Genomic DNA, 19,844 nt, shown 5'->3' on the forward strand with positions numbered 1-19,844 from the left:
ATATTTTGTACTGGCTAAGAAAAAACAGAAGAGGTCTTTCCTTTCTTTGTGCTCATTTCAGTCTGCAGATGCACAAGTAGCATCCAAAGATTTGCACTCACTCCTGACCCTGTAGACAATTCCAATATCAAAGCAGTGTTTCTCATCTCAAATGCCTGTTTGAGATTAACTCCTTACTCTCAAATTCACTCACAACAAATAGAGGATTATGTTACCGGCTGAATCTCTTATGCTGATAGGAAACCTCAGAATGGGGAAAACATGGTGGGAAAGTTGTACCTCATATGGCTTTTCATTTTACTTTAAATGAAACTGTCAACGTGAAGTTCATGATGTGCATCCTCAATATCTTTTACCTGGAAGCCTTCAGATTCCATTTTAAAAATAATCGTGTACAAGTAGAATCATATGATATTGTGAGTTGGAAGGGACCCACCACAGTGATCATCAGCTTCTACTGCACTCTTTTAGGAAGTTTATAGTTTAAAAACATCTACTCTTAAAAACAGCCACACCACTGTTGAGCCCCTTAGAAGGTATAGAGGCATCAGTATAGAACTTTAGCCTCAGTCATCTGGGAATAAATGAAACAGATGAAGCAAAGCTTTCACTTTTCCTTTGCAGTGAAAAAAAAACCCAAACACATTCCTTGATACAAAGATGGGTAAGTTTAACCAAATGTACTTTTTCTTTTTTAAAAAAAAGAGTTTTAATTGCCCCAAATCCTACCTGTGTTCAGCAGCTGGAACAGAATATCCCGGAACTGGATCTTTTGTTCCATAGTACTTCTTAATTAACGCAATTCCAGCTACAGTGTCTGTTCCTTTGAAGTTCACCAAATGAGCTGAAGCTCCTATTCCTGCAGTCTGAAAAACGATGCAGCTTTCAGTTGCCAGGCTGAATATAGAAGCCTGGCTAGCACCAATTTGAACGCACAGAGCTCTGACTCGGTTCCTCTTTCACCAACACACTCTTCATGCATTCACACAGGCAAGACAGTGTCCAAGGAGAAGAAAGCTCTCCCAGTCCAATTCTCTGATACAGTTCAGGCACACACCACGCACCCAGACCCACTTCCTCCACGTAAATCCAAACACAGCACTCTAAGAATTCACCATTTCACTACTGCACACAATTACAACTGTTAACAAACGTACACTGCTGTCCTTTATAGTTGAAATCAGACTTCACTTATTAGAAAAGCTGTATTACCTCTTGTGAAGAAACTCCCCTGTAGCCGAAGTCGTGCAGTTTATACTCCAGCCCTTCCAAGCTGCCAGAAGTCTCCAGCAAATATTTGGCCAAAATCTTTTTCTGCTCTCTAGAATTTGTAGCCACTGTGATGGGATACCACGACTGAACAAGAATAGTCTAAAGCAAAACCCCAAACCATTATTAGGCACACGTTGAGTGAGAATTTTTGAATCCTAAGTAAACATTTGCTCAGGTACAAAAAGGGCTATTTATTTTCACCTCCCATTCAGAAAGCCTCCAACAGTTTACTTTAGGTTTAAGTAATAAGTCTTTATAATACCTTTATAAGACAGGGTAATATTAACCATCTCAAGAATTAGTGCTCCCAAGCTACAGGCATACATGACTCCCCTCCTCCTCTTTCCCTTACAATGAAAATACTGCTATACAATTATAACAATCACTTGCCAGGTAGAAAGGAGAGGTCTACGTATGAGCACTAAAGAAAGAATTGAGGCTTATTTAAAGCAGAAAATGAAAGCTGTCAGAGACTTCCCTTAAGTCAATATGGGATTCAACCCTTCATTTAAGAGCATTCATTTTTATTTAGAAAAAATCATGCTAGCTTTCCAAGACTCACCTCAATCCAATTTGTGAGCCAGTAGCATTCTGGATCTGTGTTTTCTACTGTGAAGAGAACATTTCCTCTGGGAATGACAGAGCCCTCGGGAACAGCCTTTATTTCTATAGGAAGATGGCCATCATATTTCTATGTGAGAAAGAACAGTGTCATTAGGCAACAGGACGATTACACACTACTTCTCTTACTTGACTGCAATATAAGAAAGTCAGTCCGCAAGTCTCCTGATAAAGCTTTTTCGTTTTTTCTTTCTTTCAAATCTAAAAATATTAAACTTTACTTAGATTCTGACCAGTCTGAATTAAAAAAAGCCCACATAAGAATAAAGGAGGAGAACTCTCCAATCTAAAGAACAAAACAGTTTCTTCATTGAATCACATGAAGGTTTTCAGTTGCATTCCTTGTGTAAACTGAGGCAAAAGGGCTTAAATATTACTTAACAATACATAAGACTCTATTCGCAGAAATAAGAAATACTTGCTGCTCATTTTTCTTCAAGGCTTTCACATGAAGAAAGAAAAAGAAGTTTAGCTGCTCTCTAAGCCTTCAAATAGCTGCAGTAGTTTGGCTTGGTACAGATGCGTGATTTGTTCATTTGTTAGAACAGGACCTACTAGAATCTGCTTGAAAGAATGTTTTATCACCTCAACTATTCATAAACACAAAATCCAGTTCTGAAGTACCATTCTTCTGTCAAATTCCGCCTTTCATCCCTGAAAAACTCAATATTCTATGGAATATACCTTTTGCAAAAAGTCAGTTGTCAACAGTAGCACTAAAACAGTGATTGCAGCTTTCTGAAACAGCTCTGCCAGATAAACCAAATAACCCTTAAAACATTTTGTACATTGATACTTTTTAATTATCATAATCAGATATTACTTCTTTAAAGGCAACAAAAACTGCACGGCTTTAGAGAAATGACACAGATTCCTAACTACAATCAGCGCATATTCTCCAGTGCCCAAAATACATTTAAAGAAATCTCCTATATACTACAGTTAAAGTTTCTTCTGAAGTGCACTATGCTGAAGCTAACTGCATTGATATACCACACAGGCTTTGGGTTTTTCAGACTTGGAGATGATTGCACTGGTTTAATAAAGGACAGTAAGACCTTCCAAAAGGCTCAAAAATATTCACTAATGATTCAATAAAGATAAAAGTATATTTAAGAGGAAAAAAAGCCTAAGAGATTTAGAAGTCCCTTAGGGGTTGATTTTATCCGTGAAAAGCAATAAGGTCGTAACATAGCAGTGCAGTATCATCATTTTCAGATGCTTTAGGTAGTCAGCTTCTCTCTTGTAAAAAGGTGTCTTCCCAGCAAACACTGAGTACAATCTAGTACACATTTCAGGCAAGATGCTAACATTTTTCCTCTGCGCTTTTCCTAGTGCAAGAAATGAGATAACAGAGGCAGAGAGCAAGCAGTGGTAACTTTATAGAGGTACAAAGAGCAGAAGGGCATAAAGCACACAAAGGGAACATACTTTTCCAGTTCGACAGACATTTGCATCTAAGATCAAAAAGGGGAAATCATATTTGTTTTTCTGTGACTGTTTTGGCAAGAAAACCTGAGCAATGACAACAGTGTTCACAGGGTGCATGTGGAATGGCTGTTTTGACTAAGGCAAAGGTATGCACTGAAATGGCATTAAACAGTGTTAATACTCAATGTGGACAGTCACACAGCAGAACAAGTTATCAATTCAGTTCAGAGAAAGAGGAATCAAGATTACTTTAAGTACATTTTGGAGGGCAGTCCACAAGGTACAATGCAGTTTAAAATAAGAATGCAGTTTGAATTCACATCTGTAGTTATTTCAAAGGGAGATAAGGCTCTCCTAAATATAAATCTCTGCATAAGTACCTCTTTGCAAACAGTGGCTCTCCTGCACACCTTATGGCTCACCTTTGCTGCAAGATGGTATCTATCTATCTATCTATCTATCTATCTATCTATCTATCTATCTATCTATATCTCCATCTATCTACCGATCTCAACAGATGCCACCATAAAATGCATTCAGTCAGGGTAGCAATAGGAAAATAAACTCAAGGGGCTAAAAATTGTTTCCAAGCGTCAAATGATGTTCATTAGAATTCACAACGCGGCTTAGTATTTAATTCATCCGCAGTGATTAGAACTGCTCTGAAGAATGCTATTAGTTTGAATATGCTGGTTTTACACACAGAGATGTTTGCAATTACTTGAAGACTGACATATTTACAAACAAAAGAGAAAGAGGATAAAATGTGGAAAGTCTTGGAGGGATTTATGTGTCAAGTCTTGTATTTCATAACAGAGTTGAACCGAAGCATCTCTGAAAAAAACTTGATGAACAAAACAACTGAACAAAACACATTTACACGTTTTCTGGAACACCTGCAAAAAGTTGTAATGCTTTCTGCATTAGTATTACAACAGTTACGATGAGTTACAGATAGCAATACAAATGATGCAACCAAGCACTAGGCACCAAATTATGAACGGAGATTGGTCAACAAGACCCTGCTTACACTCTAACCTGGCTGATGGCAGCCGTAAGTTCTTAACTCCCACAAAGCCATATCTGTCATCTAAAAAAGGATGGACATTGCTTTTCTCTTACAATTAAATGATTAATCTGTGATGGCTACCAATTCCCATACACTGTACATAAAAAGCTACACCTACCCACTCTTTGCTATTGTGGTTAAAATATCTTCGTTTAAAAAAGAGACAGCCATATCTGTTTTACAGTTGATACATAAATTCTTTGCTATCTTGTATTATTTTCATAAAGTTTTACCTCCAGAATATAGTTCCATCCCTTTTCATTGAAGACATCATCTTGAAAGTGCTCCCTATACACTTCTTTGGCTTCCTTGATTTTTTCTTTGGTCACCACTTTACCTGTGGTTTCAGAAACAAATAAAAGCTTAGAAAATAAATAACAAGAGGTTATATACAGAAGTGTCATTTTGCCTCAAAAAATAGAAAGAAAAAAAAAAGAAAAAAGAAAGACATGGAGAACACATCAAATGCAGTACAGTAGCTTGTTTAACTTTAATTTATTATGTAGATTATGATGCTTATGAAGCCAACAGCATAAATCGACTTGTGGTCTGCAGGTGGCTCAAGGACAATTTCAGATCTCTTGTCTTTTATGATAGCTAATAACTCATCATGAGTTTTGTTTACCGCTGGTTTTCATGGGATGGTATAGCAATTATGAAACTCAACACACACAACAAGACATAGCCTGCCTAGCACAAGTCTCCAGCTCTACTGCTCCAGGAGAATCCCTGTGGAGATGCCTTAAAAATCAGTCTCTGATTAAGCACTTCTGTGATAGAAACAGACAGACTAACCTGATTACTTGAGTAAGCACTGCTGCTGCTTTAGGAATATTTGTCTATTTGCAGTATTAAAAGACAATCCTCAGATTGCTAGTGAAAAGAGGTGAGGTTATTAAGTGCTTTGATTCTCATTTAATTCCAACGTGTGGCAGAGATTTATGGATTCTGGATAAGACAAAAGCACGCAAACTATATCGCTACAGTTCTCCTTCTAAAGATTGGCAGATGGCAATTTGCATTTGGGTCAGAACAGGTGATATCTGCACAATGCAAAAAAAAAAAACCCACGCAAAATCTTAAATACCACCACAAAACTTTCAAATGATACTCTTAAAAACAGCCAATATTGAAAACAAGTTCACAGCAGCTGCTGTATTAAATGACCTGAGTGGCAAGGGAAACCTAAGGGAAAGTAAAGTTACTACCTTACACAGCAAACACAGATTAAAACTTGCATTCAAAAATATGAAATGTATCTCCTTGTGATTTAGTGAAGTTTGTTTCATTTCCATCCATTTCAATTTAGCCCACTGAAGGTGGGGAAGGAACACCTCTTCATTTCTAATAATTCAGTGTCATAAAGGAAGATAGTAGGATGGTGCCTGAAGTTAGAAGTCAATATCATTTTATTGGGGTGGTCATCTTGATTTCAGAATCACATAAATACGTACCAACCAAGATAATCTGCAATTGCTTAAACCGCATGACTCCAGTAAGGCTTGATAAAAATTAGGGTATTTATATTTACAGGTGTATTTATGTTGGAATTTGAGATAGTTACCTTTTAAGTATTTATTCAGAATGTACTGCAAACCATAAAAAACAGTTTCTTCATACTTCACTTTCCTTAACTTGGAATTTTCAGTCTTCTTCTCACGACATTCAAAGTAGGAATATACTTTGCTTGTATTGGGTGGATATTGCTTGTAGTGTGTAACCTACATTAAAGAAAACATCAGTAAGTGCTTGAAACAACACTGTAGAGCACAAGAGAAATCAAAAGTCACTGGGCATATCACGGTTTTCAGCAGAGCTCTACCTTTGTATGTTAGAGTTTACAGGCACTCCAACTCTTCTGACCTGTTCCTCCATTAACAATGTACACAGTGAGCATTTAGATGTCCCCTCCTGCAGTTTTCTTAGATTTTCAGTTCAGAAGTCTGTATCCCTTAACCTTCTTTGTTTCTGCAACAAGACTTTTGTTCCCCCAGTACCTTTCATGGTCAGCTCCTCCACCGTCCCCACAACTCTGCTTTGATCAAATGGAGAAGTCACCATGCAGCAAAACCTGAAAAGGTACTGATGGAACACCTAAATTTTTCTGAAAGGCCCAGATTTAACCACGAGGTCAGTGTAACTTAACGGCTGCTACTGATCTTCAGCTCTCAGAGAGCTTCATTGGGAAAGTTTATCTCTTTCACAGGTGCTCACTGAAAACTTGACCCTGAAAGTCCAGGTGGACTGCCAGTATTCTGGGATATCCGTAAACTTTGAGCACTGATATCTTACTTCTGTTAAGAAAAAAAAAGAAAAAATGATTTCAGAGGAGTGGCTCTGAGATCCAGGGGAAGGGCCCTCAATAAGATGGTGGTCACCAACTTCCAGGAGGGTAACAATTAGTCCTGAAAGAGCAGAGGTGAGCAAGACATTGTTACCATTACTGATCAGTCTCTGAAAACGAATCAAAGTAGAGGTCTGAGAAAAGACTTTTCAATCCATCCAAATGAGCCTATTGTCACCTGGTTACTTCCATGTTGGGACAATGGGGCCAACAGTGTGTGGCAAGATAGCAGAGAAGCTCGCCAGCTGGGTGGCATTGCTAGGGACTCAGCCATTGACAGAGGTACTGGTACATGCCAGAACCAGGCCTTCACCCTCTGGAAGCAGATGTTGTTAGCCGTGAAAGAAAGATAACCCTTCAAAGATCAAAGAAATGGACTGATATGGAAGAAGGCATCTGTTATTTGAGAGAACACACTGCAATGGAGAAGTTATATAGCCCCACTTTCATTCCCAACAAGTCAGCCCAAGAGCATAATCCTGAGAGAGTCAGGTGTACACCAAATATGCGGCGTATGTTCACAAAAACTGCACCAGAAAGGTACGCCAGTACATTTGCAGCAATGTATGGCAGAGGGGAAAGATGACCCCTTATAAACGAACTGATTAATACACTTCAAGTCTTTGAGTTACATTTAACAGGGGTTAAATGTATTCTATGAGCTTGTGTTTCAGTCATTGCAAAAGTAGCTGAAAAACTGGACAGAATGGAGAGCAATCAAGAAGATACAGCAGACAAACTGTCTACCATGCTTAATGCTGATGGATCCATGGTGGTACCAGATACATCTGATGGGGACCAGGATTCCCAAAACAGCCTACTGGAGGGGTTGATCAACTTGGCTTCCTTGCAATCTGCATCATCCAACGTCTCAGCTATCAAAAGAAGACGTCCTCTGGCTCATGCAAGTGACAAGAGTAAGACTATATCATGTTTTGCCTTGTGATGTTACCTATGCGACCATGGAGAAGATACAAAGAAGTAGCACAAAAAACACACTTCTGCACTTCAAGCACGGGTAAAGAATTGCAAGACAGATCAGCTGCCAAGCTGAACTTCTCCAAAAAGGTGATTTCTCCAGTTGCTGTGGGACACAGAAATAGCCGTAAGACCTACAGAGGTAACAAAAAGAGGGGCCCTGCCCCCAGCTGGTGAGGGAAAGGGATAATAGAGTGTATTGGACTGTGTGGATTAGATGGCCTGGCACATCAGAACCACAGAAATCCAAGACCCTCGTGGACACTGGTGCACAGTGCACTCTAAGTCACTAAGAGACAAAATCAATTTATATTCATGGGGTTACTGGGGGTTCCCAAGAGTTGAAGGCTGAAATAAGCCTCACTGGTAAAGACTGGCAAAAGCACTCTACTGTGACTGATCCAGAGGCTCCCTGTATACTTGGTACTGATCAGAAGGGGATATTTCAAGGATCCCAAAGGGTATCGATGGGCCTTTGGAATAGCTGCTGTAAACACAGAAGGTGTTAAGCAGCTGTCTGTTTTACTTGGCCTATCAGAAGATTCGTCTGCTGTGGGGTTGCTATGAGTAAAAAAACAACAGGTGCTGATTGCTACAAAGACAGTGCACAGACAGCGGTACTGCGCCAACAGAGGTGCCTTGCTCCCCATCCATAACTTGATTCATCAGCTAGATACAGAAGGATCAGCAAAACTCACTCATCTTTTAACAGCCCCATTGTAAGCCCCCTTTATCAGGTGACACGGAAGAAGAATGATTTTGCATGGGGCCCTGAGCAGCAGCAGGCTTATGAACAGATTAAATAGGAGATAGCTCATGCCATGGCCCTGGGGCCAGTACGGATGGGACAGGATGTAAAGAACATCCTCTACACTGCTGCTGGAGAGAAAGGTCCACTTGGAGTTTGTGGCAAAGGGCCTCAGGAGAGACCCGAGGCCGACCCCTGGGATTTTGGAGTGTACAGGGGGTCTGAAGAGTGCTACACTCCAACTGAGGAGATCTTAGTCGCGTATGAGGGGGTTCGGGCTGCTTCCAAAGTAGTCGGTACTGAAATGCAGCTCCTTCTGGCACCTCAACTGCCAGTGTTGAACTGGATGTTCAAAGGAGAGGTTCCCTCCACCCATCATGCTACCGATGCCACATGGAGTATAGTGGATTGCGCTGATTACACAACGAGCGCAGATGGGGAACCTCAGTCGTCCAGAGATCCTAGAGGTGATCGTGGACTGGCCTGAAGGTAAAAAGTTTGGGACATCACCAGCAGAAGAGGTGTCACGTGCTAAAGAGGCCCCACCATACAACGAGCTACCAGAAAATGAAATTTGCATTGTTCACAGATGGATCACATCATATGTGGGAAAGCATCGCAAATGGAAAGCTGCTGTGTGGAACCCTACACAACAAGTTGCAGAGGGCACCACAGGTAAATGAGAATCAAGTCAGTTCGCAGAGGTAAAGGCTGTCCAGCTGGCCTTGGACATTGCTGAACGGGAGAGGTGGCCAATGCTTTATCTTTATACTGACTCATGATGGTGGCCAGTGCCTCATGGGGGTGGTCACAGCAGTGGGAAAAAAAACAAACAAACTGGCAGTGGAGGGATAAACCTATTTGGGCTGCTGAACTGTGGAAAGACATTGCTGCCCGAATAGAGAATATGGTTGTAAAGGTGCATCACGTGGATGCTCACATGCCCAAGATTCAGGCTTCTGAGGAACAACAAAACAACCATCAGGTAGATCGAGCTGCCAGAACTGAGGTGGCTCAAATAGACTTGGACTGGCAACACAAGAGTGAATTATTTCTAGCTCAGTTGGCCCATGAGGCCTTGGGCAATCAAGGAAGAGATGCAACATACAAATGGGCTAGAGACCGAGGGGTAGACTTAGCTATTGCACAGGTTATTCATGACTGTGACACGAGCGCCACAATTAAACATACAAAAAGGATGAAACCTCTCGGGGGGGGGGGAAGGGTGATGACAAAAGTATAAACATGGGGAGGCATGGCAGGTTGATTACATCACCTTGCCACGGTCTCGCAATGGTAAGCGTTACATGCTAACATACAGTGGAGGCAACCACAGGGCAGCTTGAAACATTTGCAGTACCCCATGCTACCACCAAAACACCATATCGGGTCTTGAGAAACAAGTCCTGTGGCAACACGGCACCCTAGAAGACTTGTATGAGATAATGGGACTCATTTTAAAAAATTATCTTGTAAATACTTGGTCCAGAGATTATGGCATTGAGGGGATTTACCATATCCCCCAACATGCACTTCAGAAGCATTTGGAAGAAGCCACTTGGTTGGTCAACACCTGAAGATCTACCAATTGCTATGGTGCTGCCAGCTCCCTACATACTGCCAAAGGAGAAAAGGTCCCTGTAGTACATGTAAAGAACACATTGGGAAAAGCAATTTGTTTTTTTTTCAGCTTCCAGGAATGGCAAGCCTCTTTTTGGAACTGTTTTTGCCACTGGGTCCACTTGGTGGGTGATGCAGAAAAATGGGGATGTTCAGTGCGTGCCACAAGGGAATTTAATGTTAGAGGAGCGCAGTCAGTAATTGCATGTACACATACATATGTAGGTTTGCATGTGCATCTGTTTAATCCTTGTTAATTATGGTTTGTTTGTATATATTATGTGTGATGCAGTGATGTGGAACAAGGGGTGAAACGTCATGGTTTGATGATTTTTGGTTACTGGCATTCCACATAATAACACATAGGGCACCAGGAGTTAAGTGTTAATGCTTCAGTTCCAGGTATTTGTGCAGAAGAGAAGACCTACATTCCCCAGGGGGCTTTGTGGTCAGAGAAGAGATAGAACTCCTGGCAAAATCACCTGATCTCTCCTCCTCCACCTCTCCTCGCTGCTGCCCATCCCGACTGTGTGCATCACTTCAATATTTGTGCAAGAACCTCAGTTTTTTTCAGACAGTCTTTCATTATATTTGATTTATTAGCTTCAGTTCTAATTATATTGTATTATAGTGTGTTATCTTGCCATATCTGACGCCATATTCAGTAAATTAGTTTGTTCCTCCTCAGATTGTTGCCACTGTTTTAAATTACTTTGGAGTCCCCTGTTTCCCTTTACCTTTGCAAAACCCCTCCGCTGGTCATGGAACCGGGCCAAACCAGCCCGTAAACCACTGACATCACCCCAGATAATCTTAAGAAGTGTCATTTCCAATACCACAAGAAGCTGGAGGAGGAGTAACTGAACATTCTTTCTTTGTTGTCCTGTCTTTCTAAACAGCGCCTCTGACACATTCAAAACAACATATTTGAGTTTCCATTACTTGTACTGTTAAAATTGTATACTACGAATTTTTTAAACAGTGGGTGATTTTCCTCTCAAGTATAACTTCTATTTAGTATTTCACTGAGCTTGGATAATCAACTAGACTGTGCAATTGCATCTTCTGGTTCTTCTATAGCAGCAGTTGTGTTTGGGTTTCCAATGCTGCAAGGAACAGTCAAATAAAGAAAAAAGTCAATTTATAGATCTTTCCATTATCTTTACTTGTATGAAGTTTCCAAGGCCAATCAAATAAAATCCAAGCTTGTAATAGCAAGTTGTGCGCCTTCACTTCAAATAAAGCATGCTGAGCAGATGTTAGCAGTGTACAAACTCTTCTGCTCCAGCTCCACAGCCGATCCAAAGGGAGAATTACCAACTAGTTCACACTTAGTTCTAGCTATTTGGAAACATCTCACTCCATAAACTGCGACGTGTGTCCCCAGTTCTAGGCAGAACTTCCAAAAGAAGTAACAATACCAGCTGAGACAGTTCTGCTCACACATAAGCACACAAACACAAAACCCACCACCACAAAAACCTACTATGGAGCATTCTGGAAACATATCAGGTCCTTCTGACTAATGGGAATATGAACATACAATTCCTTTACAAACAAAAGTTATTAAATGGTCTCAGAGGAAAACATGTAACAAATCAGAAAGTTCTTTTGCTGCCACACAAGTTACTGTGACAGCGTGAGAAGTTCTGGTCTTTTCTGTGACCATGCAAGGGACTGGTCTACAAGCTGGAACTTCACTTTGTCACACTGCTTCCAAACACTGCCTGACTTTGTTTTCACGCAGCTGGGATGCTGCAGCTTAGTGATTTCAGAGTCAGCGCTCAGCACAGAGCTGACAAATGAAGATGTGTACAGCAGACACTCCAAGAACAATTCCCAGACCAGTACCTGAATTCCTGGAACGTCCACTGGAACAAAACAAAATCATGTTGTTTTAGCCACAGCAATTCAAGCAAGGCAAAACACTACATCCATGTGAGAATGCATACTCAAGTCTCTTTAATAAAGCTTAATGATCCAAGTTACTAAGAACAGGCAGGTATTTGCAGTTAACATTTGCATTATAACCAAAGCTTGCATGATCTTCCACTACTGTCTTTGAAACAATCTCTGGCTGCAGTCATTTAAAGGCATCTCCTCCAGCTAGACATTCCTGTCTATCAAATGAGTTACAGTTCCCAGGTTAACTTATGGAGCACAGTGCACACACTGAGTTGGTGCCACCCTTTCCCGATGCATTTAAACACTTTTCTGTAGAGTCTTCCCATTCTAGCTCTGCTCTGAAGCATAACTGCAGAACAGGGTGCTCTGACAGTACATGAGCAGAACCTGAGGGCTGAAACCCAGCTGGAAAGCCAACAGCCAGAGGTATCCTCCATGTAGCATGGCTGGGGAGACCGCTCCTCCAGACTTCCTTGCAGCAGTTTCAGCCCAAAAACAAACAAACAAAGAGATAAAACCCAAGAAGAACAAAAAGCAAAAAGAAAACCCCAAATGAACATCTATCAAATACTAAACAACAAGTTCTGCTCATTTCTCTAATTTTAGATTAGATCTCAATCTAAAAATATGCAACTCTTAGCATCCAAAAAAGTTACTTCTAAGGATGCAAACTTATGTAAGTTTGAAAGAAATCAATATGTTTATCAATTAAACTTCATCAAGTACTTGACAGTCATAATTTGTTTTACAAGTTATAGATGTAAGACACAGTTCTATTCTTCACACACTAGAACCCATTTAAACAGTGAAAAATACACCTCCCTGGCAATTAAGTGATTTCATATCTAACCAGCCTGTGTAATTTTGAATAATTTATCCTTCCTTTAATACTCCACAAAGCCACAGGTTTCCTCTATAAAACCAAAGCACCCACTGGGCGCCCACAAGGCCCCCATGAACTTCATGGCCCTCAGACACAACCTCAATCTTACAGCACCACACCTTCCAACCACCGCTTACTCCAGGCATGCAGTACAGGTAGGCGAGAAGGCGACCACAAAACCCATTTTCCCCCACTCTTGTTGTGCTTAACCATAACAGGAAGGCTCCAGATCCTCTATGCTAAGCATCATTCCACACCTCAAGGACTCATCCATCAGCCAAAAGCCCTTTGTTTATCCTCTGCTGTGTTTGCAAGCTACCAGGCAGGCTGCTGAACCTAGAGGGCACATCTGTCTACAATGTATGATGATGGCTCTGTTCATTACTGGGGATTTTTGGACACCTAGGGCATGGGAAACAACACATATTAACCACAGTGATGGTAAGCAGGTTGTGCAGGGAAGTCAAAAGGCAGTCTCATCTGGTAGGTGATAACCCTGCTGTCAGCAGGGGGGTATTCAATGGGCTTTGAGGTCCCTTCCAACCCAAAATAAATTTAAGAAAATCCAAAAAAGGATCAAGCCTCAGGAAACAGGAACACTCCAAAGAAGAGTCAGAGCACACCACTGGGGAAAACAAAAAGAAACCCAACACAACACAATCAACCCCACAAGAAAAGGCTACGAGGCACTTGGACAACAAAAGCTATGCTTTTCAAAATACCTGAACTTTCCTTGTTGCCAGATGATATTCTGCACCTCCCTGTGAGCTACAGAGTGTAGAAAGAACAACTGATGACAGCAGATGGCATTTGAAATGTATTTCAGGTGACTTACAGATTGAGACAGTGCTTTCAGGTACTGGGTGACAGAAGTTGGACCTGTACAGGCAAGCTCCTGATAAGCAGCAGTGACTCTAAGCTCTATAGGAAACCCCCATTTCTACAGAAACAAAGACCAAGCAGAAGCTCCTACCAAGATTAAGATACTCTTACAAGAAAACAGAACTTCAAAATACATTCAAAGGTCTTTTGATACTTACTTCAAAGACTGTGGCTTAAGTTTTGTTTCAACAAACAGCCCTGGAACAACCATCTATAACAAGGTTATGTCTGAAATAGAGCACTTTCACTCTCCAGTTGTGATAGCTCCTCATTAAATTAAATCCAAATGAAGGTGCATGCTGGACAAAGAATACCTCTACTCAACTAAATGTAGAAGAAAAATAATATGAAGCACAAAATGTACTTAGAGCAGCCACCCAAGAAAATACACCAACTCTAAGTTGTTAAAATTTAAGAGAAACCTATTAAGAGGTACTTGTGACAAACCAGTGAGAATGGAGACAAGGTGTTGGAGTGGAGACCAGTGTTTTAATATAGGGTTGGTAACAAACCCTCTGGAATAAGAGTCTCTGTTTACAAGCTGTATTGTAAAGAGTTTGAAATGAAATTCTTTAAGAACATTATGTAAGTCCATACATGCCAACCATTTGAGAATATGAGAAACCCAGCTCTGACCTCAGTGGAGAAATCTGGTGTGCTCACATTCCTGCTGCTCAGCTGGGTGCTATCGCAACCCATCAGAAAGATGCTTCTATGCTCTGTCTGTAGCAAAGAAAACAATACCCTGCATATCTAGCCAGCAGGAACTGGCCTGTATTGTACCTCTACAAGAGGTATGCCAGCTCAACTAAGAAGGTACTTGAGCTTTCTGTAGCTAGTCTGAAAACTCTTTATTGCAAAATGGGTATAAGAGTCCAGTTCCTGAAAGCCAGATGCTGTAGCCAAGCTCAAAGGAGAATAGCCCTGGTGGGCCACTCAACTGGGGCACTTCAGGATCTGCAGCGCATCACTGGGGCATGAATCATGGGCTGGTCAACATCCTGTCAGCATCACTCACATGCTAAAATGGGCTATAACCATTACAGCATGGGTGAACATTGACCCAGACTACTCTGTAAGTAACAAACAAAAAGGAGAGCCACTCTGCAGGATGTGGTATCAGAATGGCTGTTGAATGAACTGGTACTGGAAAATATTTATCTGGGGGATCCTCACCCCCATATACAGTTTGCTGAGTTAGATAACTGTCCTGCAGCAGTGCCTCAAGCATTATCCTGGAGAGACCTGTATGAAGCACCTCCAAGATTCTCTCTTGTTCTAGCATCGCCTGTCATTTGAAAACTCATAGGAAAAGACAGAGGCCATGGTTTGAAGCACCGCTTCACCTAACTTTATTGGGTTTAACTGATAAGAGTGGTTCAAAGCAGAGGTTGCCAATAACTTACATGGAAGGTGCAGTTAACAAACAGCAGAGGAAATGAAGCAGTACTGAGGACAAACTAACACAGGCTAGGACTGAGACTGAAGGCTGGCTCTGTACCACTTCTTATGCTGAAATACAGAGGCATTCCCATTATCTCTCATACGCTGAAAAATAAGAGGAAAGTGAGCAAAAAAACCCTAAGAAATCAGTCAGTTCTACGTTAAATAATGAAAGTACGTGCACACAGGCAGATTTATATGGAATCTGCACACAACAGCAAGATGCTTTAAGGGACGATGTTCACGTTCACCTACAAAACAAGGTCAAGTGTAAGTACTGTAACTAAAGGTATTCTGAAATGCACAGAAAAAATATGATGGTTCAAAAGTAGCACTTCACAGCAGATTCCTCACCAAAAGTTCTCATGTTTTACAACCAAGATTATCATAACAAAGACGACCGAAATGCCTCGTGATTACTGTTTACACAGTTCTGAGTAGTGGCAGAATTTCACTTACTGCTACAAGCTTCACGTTCCTTAATGAAAAACAAAAAAGCATTTAGCCGTTCAACAATGAAAGTTAATTTCATTAATTAATTTAAAAACTTGTCCAAATCCCAGACAGTCGCAGCATTCCCATAGAGCAACGATGATTTGATTGGAAGAGGACTCTGTGAACGAGCTAAAACCTGGAAGACAACAGACCCTCCCATAGCAAAGACTGCTTTGTACATGGAATGCTGGGCCAGAAACTTCCAACCCTTCCATTGCCAGAATTACAGGAGGTAACAGAGCACGTCAACATCCCCACCATGAGATTTCAATTAAATATAGAAATATACGTGCTGCTAATAATAGTTTGCCATCATTAAGTACTAATCAAAACCAATAAAGAATAGTCATGACACTTCCTCGTATACCCACAGCCTTATAAATAAGGAACGTACAGGCTGTCAAGAGCCTGAGAATAAACACACTCACATGAAACGCTTCTGAAGTGCTCTTCTGCATCCACGTGGAGTAAAAGAAGTCACTGGAATGACACACTTAATATTCAACACGGGAGACGCACACTGTTGTTTTTTGTTTTTTCAATAAAAAAAAAAAGAAAAATAAAAGAAGAAAATATCTTTAAGCTTCCTTGAAGCATCCAGAAAGAAGTGAATTCTGACACAGATCTCATTTGCAGTCTAGCTATCAAGTCAGTTCCTCCTATGGGGTAATTGCATGACAGCTTATTATAGCTATCAGCTTAATTACAAAACATTCCAAGCAGCAGTAATACGGCCCATTGCTGGTAACAACACAAGCTATTACCAGTTTGGCAAACAAGGTTCAGTCCTTCTGACAGTCCTTCCCCACTCACAGCTCACACTGCAGCCTGGCTGTGAGTCCATCCCTGACACCTGCCCACCAAAACACCCTTCTGGGCCAGCCCTCCCCCAGCTCTCAGGTGATGTATTGTCTGGAAGGTCTGCGGCCTGTGCACAAACAAACATGGGATTAACAGAGAGCTGGGAAGCAAAGAGAAAACAGGGAAAGGCAGCGTGTCAGCAACATCAGAGATGAAGAAGGTGGAAGACTTTGCTGCGAAGCACAAGGAAGGCAGGACGACACAATGGCCCTGATGGGAGGAAGGGCAAGTGTGGGATAAACGGACCCTCGATGAATAGAAAACAACCAAAAAGATCAACAAAAAAAGCACATGATGGGGACTCCTTGGTATCAACAGATCATTGTAGCAGCAGCCAGTACGTTCAGTTGAAGAACAGTGAACTTCAAGGAGTCTGCCCATATCCATCCCTTCAGCTGCAGCTTTCAAACTACCTTCAAGTGTCTCCCTTTTCCAGCAAGTACCGTGTCGCCAGCAAGACATTTCACCACTAAAAGTATAGTGTCTCTACTGGACATTGTCACAAAGCAGTTCCTCAGGCACCGCTGCATGGATTAATTTCTTGCAAGTCTTATGATCCAAAGAATTAACAACTGCTTTCACTCACCAGTGAGACACAAACACACCGCTCTGCGTGACCACCGCGGGCCTGGCAGCAGAGGCACATAATAGGGAAATCATTGCTGGAGGACCTGGGGAAGCTTAAGAATCTGCAACAGAGCACTCAGATGTTTTTCCATCTGACATAAGAACAGTTGTATTGTTGTTAGTGGGTAGAGAGTCACTAGGCAATTTGAAGCCCTGCCTGATTGTCCCATATTGCATCCAAACCGATGCCATAATGGTGGATATAGAAGAAATACTGGGGGGGTACAAGAAAAAAAAACAACTCCATGAGATCAATTTATCCTAATAGCACATCAGAGTGCGTAACTCCTGCAAAAAGCCTGATGTTACAGACTACCAGATCTTTTAGCACAGCTGTACTGAAAGTGCTTTCAGTAAGTGAGCTTCATTGATTAGGAAACGACAGTATCATTCAGGGAACAGGTAAGTGATGTGTGCCCCTGTTACCTAACAGGATAAAAGCAACTACTTAGGTGTTGCTCAAAGATGTAAGGGTTCTTAAGGGTTGGAATAAAGCACGGGGAGACAAACTGAAAGGTCCTAACAGAGCCAAGCAGGCAACTCCAACTGGTTTTGATATAACATAAAACACTCCCAACTGTCACAGAGAACTTAACCCCAATTCAGTCTGAACTAGAATGAACTCAGCCTTTCTCAGCCTCACCACTGGTAGAACATCACCACATCAGCATCCCTACAGAACAGCGAGCAAAAAGAACGGCATGGTCAGCTGCCATTCCAGTGCCCAGAACAGATCTGGTGAATTTAAGTGAAACACTACCACCAGGTTTCTCTTCTCCATTCTCAATACGTCCTGCTCCCTCAGCTTGTCTTCACAGGAGAGGCACTGCAGCCTTCTTAACACACAAGACCAAAATGTAGATTGTAAGTATCATCGTCAGATCGAGCCCTTCATGAAAGTGGTTTCCGGAGTCTCATGGAAGCCTTAGGAAGCTTGGAGCCACTCTGAGGTTCTATTGGTGTCTCCTCGTGTTCCAACTCACCTGTCCGCAGACTGCGATGGTATGTGCTACAAACTCCTTCACAAAAGGGTCCCTTTGTGTAACATCAAGTAATAATGGTATCATCATACCCTCGGGGATGAGCTGGCAGAGATGGCAACACAAGCCAGCAATCAAAGCGCAAAAGGGGACTCCTGCCCCAGGGTTCACCAGCGACAGGACCCGGCCGTGATATAACATCTCCCGTATTCAGCTCCGTTGGGTATCAGCACACGCCCAACCCCATACGAGCGGTCAGAGCTTTAAAGGACGACAGCGTTAACAAACGCTTTGTAACGCAGCGGTGTTCAGGGCACCGACCGCCTCCCTGACACCGCAATTCGGCTCCCGAAGGAGAAAAAGTTCGTTTGTCGCTCCCGGAGTCACTGCTCGTATCTGCGGGCCGGGGCTGCCCGCCATGGCCGCGTCCGGAGCCACGTGCGTGCTCGCGGTAAGCAGCACCGAGCAGACACGGCGCTCGCTCCCGGGCGCGCTCCCGTTCCGATGCGCCTAAAGGGCTTCTGGGTCAACCCCCGCGGAACGGCGGCGGGCGGCCCGCGCGGAGGAAGCCCGCCGCCAGGCAGCGCCGCGCCTCAAACCGCCGCCTCCGAGCGGAGACCCGAAGCGCGGAGCAGCCGCCGCGGCGAACGGCCGCCCCGCACGCTCGGCTCCAGCCGGCGGCTGCCCGGGGCCGACGCCGCCCCGTTACGGCGCGGGAGGGACAGCGCCGCCCCGGGGCCGCACGTGCGCCGCCGCCGTCCCCGCCGCGGCTGAGGGGCGCCCGGTGCCGCCATGGCCGCAGCCGCCGGGCCCGGCCGCGCCGCTTTCACTTTCTCTCTCGCCCTACAGGCGCCGGGGCCGCGGGGCCGCACGGAGCCCCACCGACGGTCCTCCCGCGCCGCCCCGAGGCCGGGCGCGCTCCCTCCCTCCCTCCCGCCGCGGGGCCCGACCGGGCCGACGGAAAACGGCAGCCGGCGGCGGCCCGGCTCGGAGCCTCGAACGGCGGCGGGCTCGCGGGTCCGGAACGGCGCCCGCAGAGGTGACCCCCCTCCGGCTCCGGCTCCGGCCCCGTCCCTCCCGCCGCGCCCACCTTGTAGGAGTCGGTGGCGAGAAGGATGTTGAACTCGGCGCCCGCCGCCGCGCACTCCATGCCGCCGAGCCCCGAGCAGGCGCCGCCGCCGGCACGGACAGGACTGGGCTGCGCTGCCCGCCGCCGCCAGGCGCTCGGTGCGGGGAGGGGGCAGAGAGGAGAAAGGGGGGACGGCGGGGGGCGGGACCGGGCGGGTGACGGCCGGGAGGGCGGGACCTCGCTCGGCTTCTGGAGCCGATTGGCCGCGCCGCCGAGCTGCCGGAGGCCGTGCCGTGAGGTCAGCGCGCGCGTGGGCGGGGCCAGGCCAGGAGCGGCCTCTGATTGGGCAGGAGGTGCCGGGGGAGGGGGGGGGCGGCGTGACACCGCGAGTGCGGGGGAGAGCCCCGAGCCGCACGTTCTCTTTCATCCGAGGCCGGGCGGAGGGCGGGGGGGGCGGGGCCTGATCGGTGACGTCAGCGCGCGGCCCGTGCGCTCTCTCTCCCGATTGGCCGAGAGATCGGGGGCGGGGCGAGTGCGGCGCTCGGCAGCGGCGGGGTCGCGCGGTTCGCGGGTGCGCGCCCAGGGGCGCCGGTTTCGATTCCTGCGGGCGCCTCCC

At 44.2% G+C, this 19,844-nt stretch overlaps 1 protein-coding gene across 1 annotated transcript in view; it reads right to left on the minus strand.

The window, feature by feature from the left end:
• NAMPT (nicotinamide phosphoribosyltransferase) overlaps positions 1-19,428 on the minus strand; it is a 31,700-nt gene extending 12,272 nt beyond the window's left edge. The window contains exons 1-6 of the mRNA XM_072359840.1: positions 19,250-19,428; positions 5,958-6,114; positions 4,627-4,730; positions 1,835-1,963; positions 1,213-1,371; positions 730-866 (exon numbers count right to left, since the gene is read on the minus strand). Of these exons, the coding sequence (XP_072215941.1) occupies positions 730-866; positions 1,213-1,371; positions 1,835-1,963; positions 4,627-4,730; positions 5,958-6,114; positions 19,250-19,309 (746 nt within the window). The 5' untranslated portion in view covers positions 19,310-19,428. The remainder of the gene's footprint in view (positions 1-729; positions 867-1,212; positions 1,372-1,834; positions 1,964-4,626; positions 4,731-5,957; positions 6,115-19,249) is intronic.
• Positions 19,429-19,844: the final 416 nt, after the last annotated feature.

This window comes from Excalfactoria chinensis, chromosome 1 (assembly GCF_039878825.1).
Source record: "Excalfactoria chinensis isolate bCotChi1 chromosome 1, bCotChi1.hap2, whole genome shotgun sequence".
NCBI classification, from domain to species: domain Eukaryota; kingdom Metazoa; phylum Chordata; class Aves; order Galliformes; family Phasianidae; genus Excalfactoria; species Excalfactoria chinensis.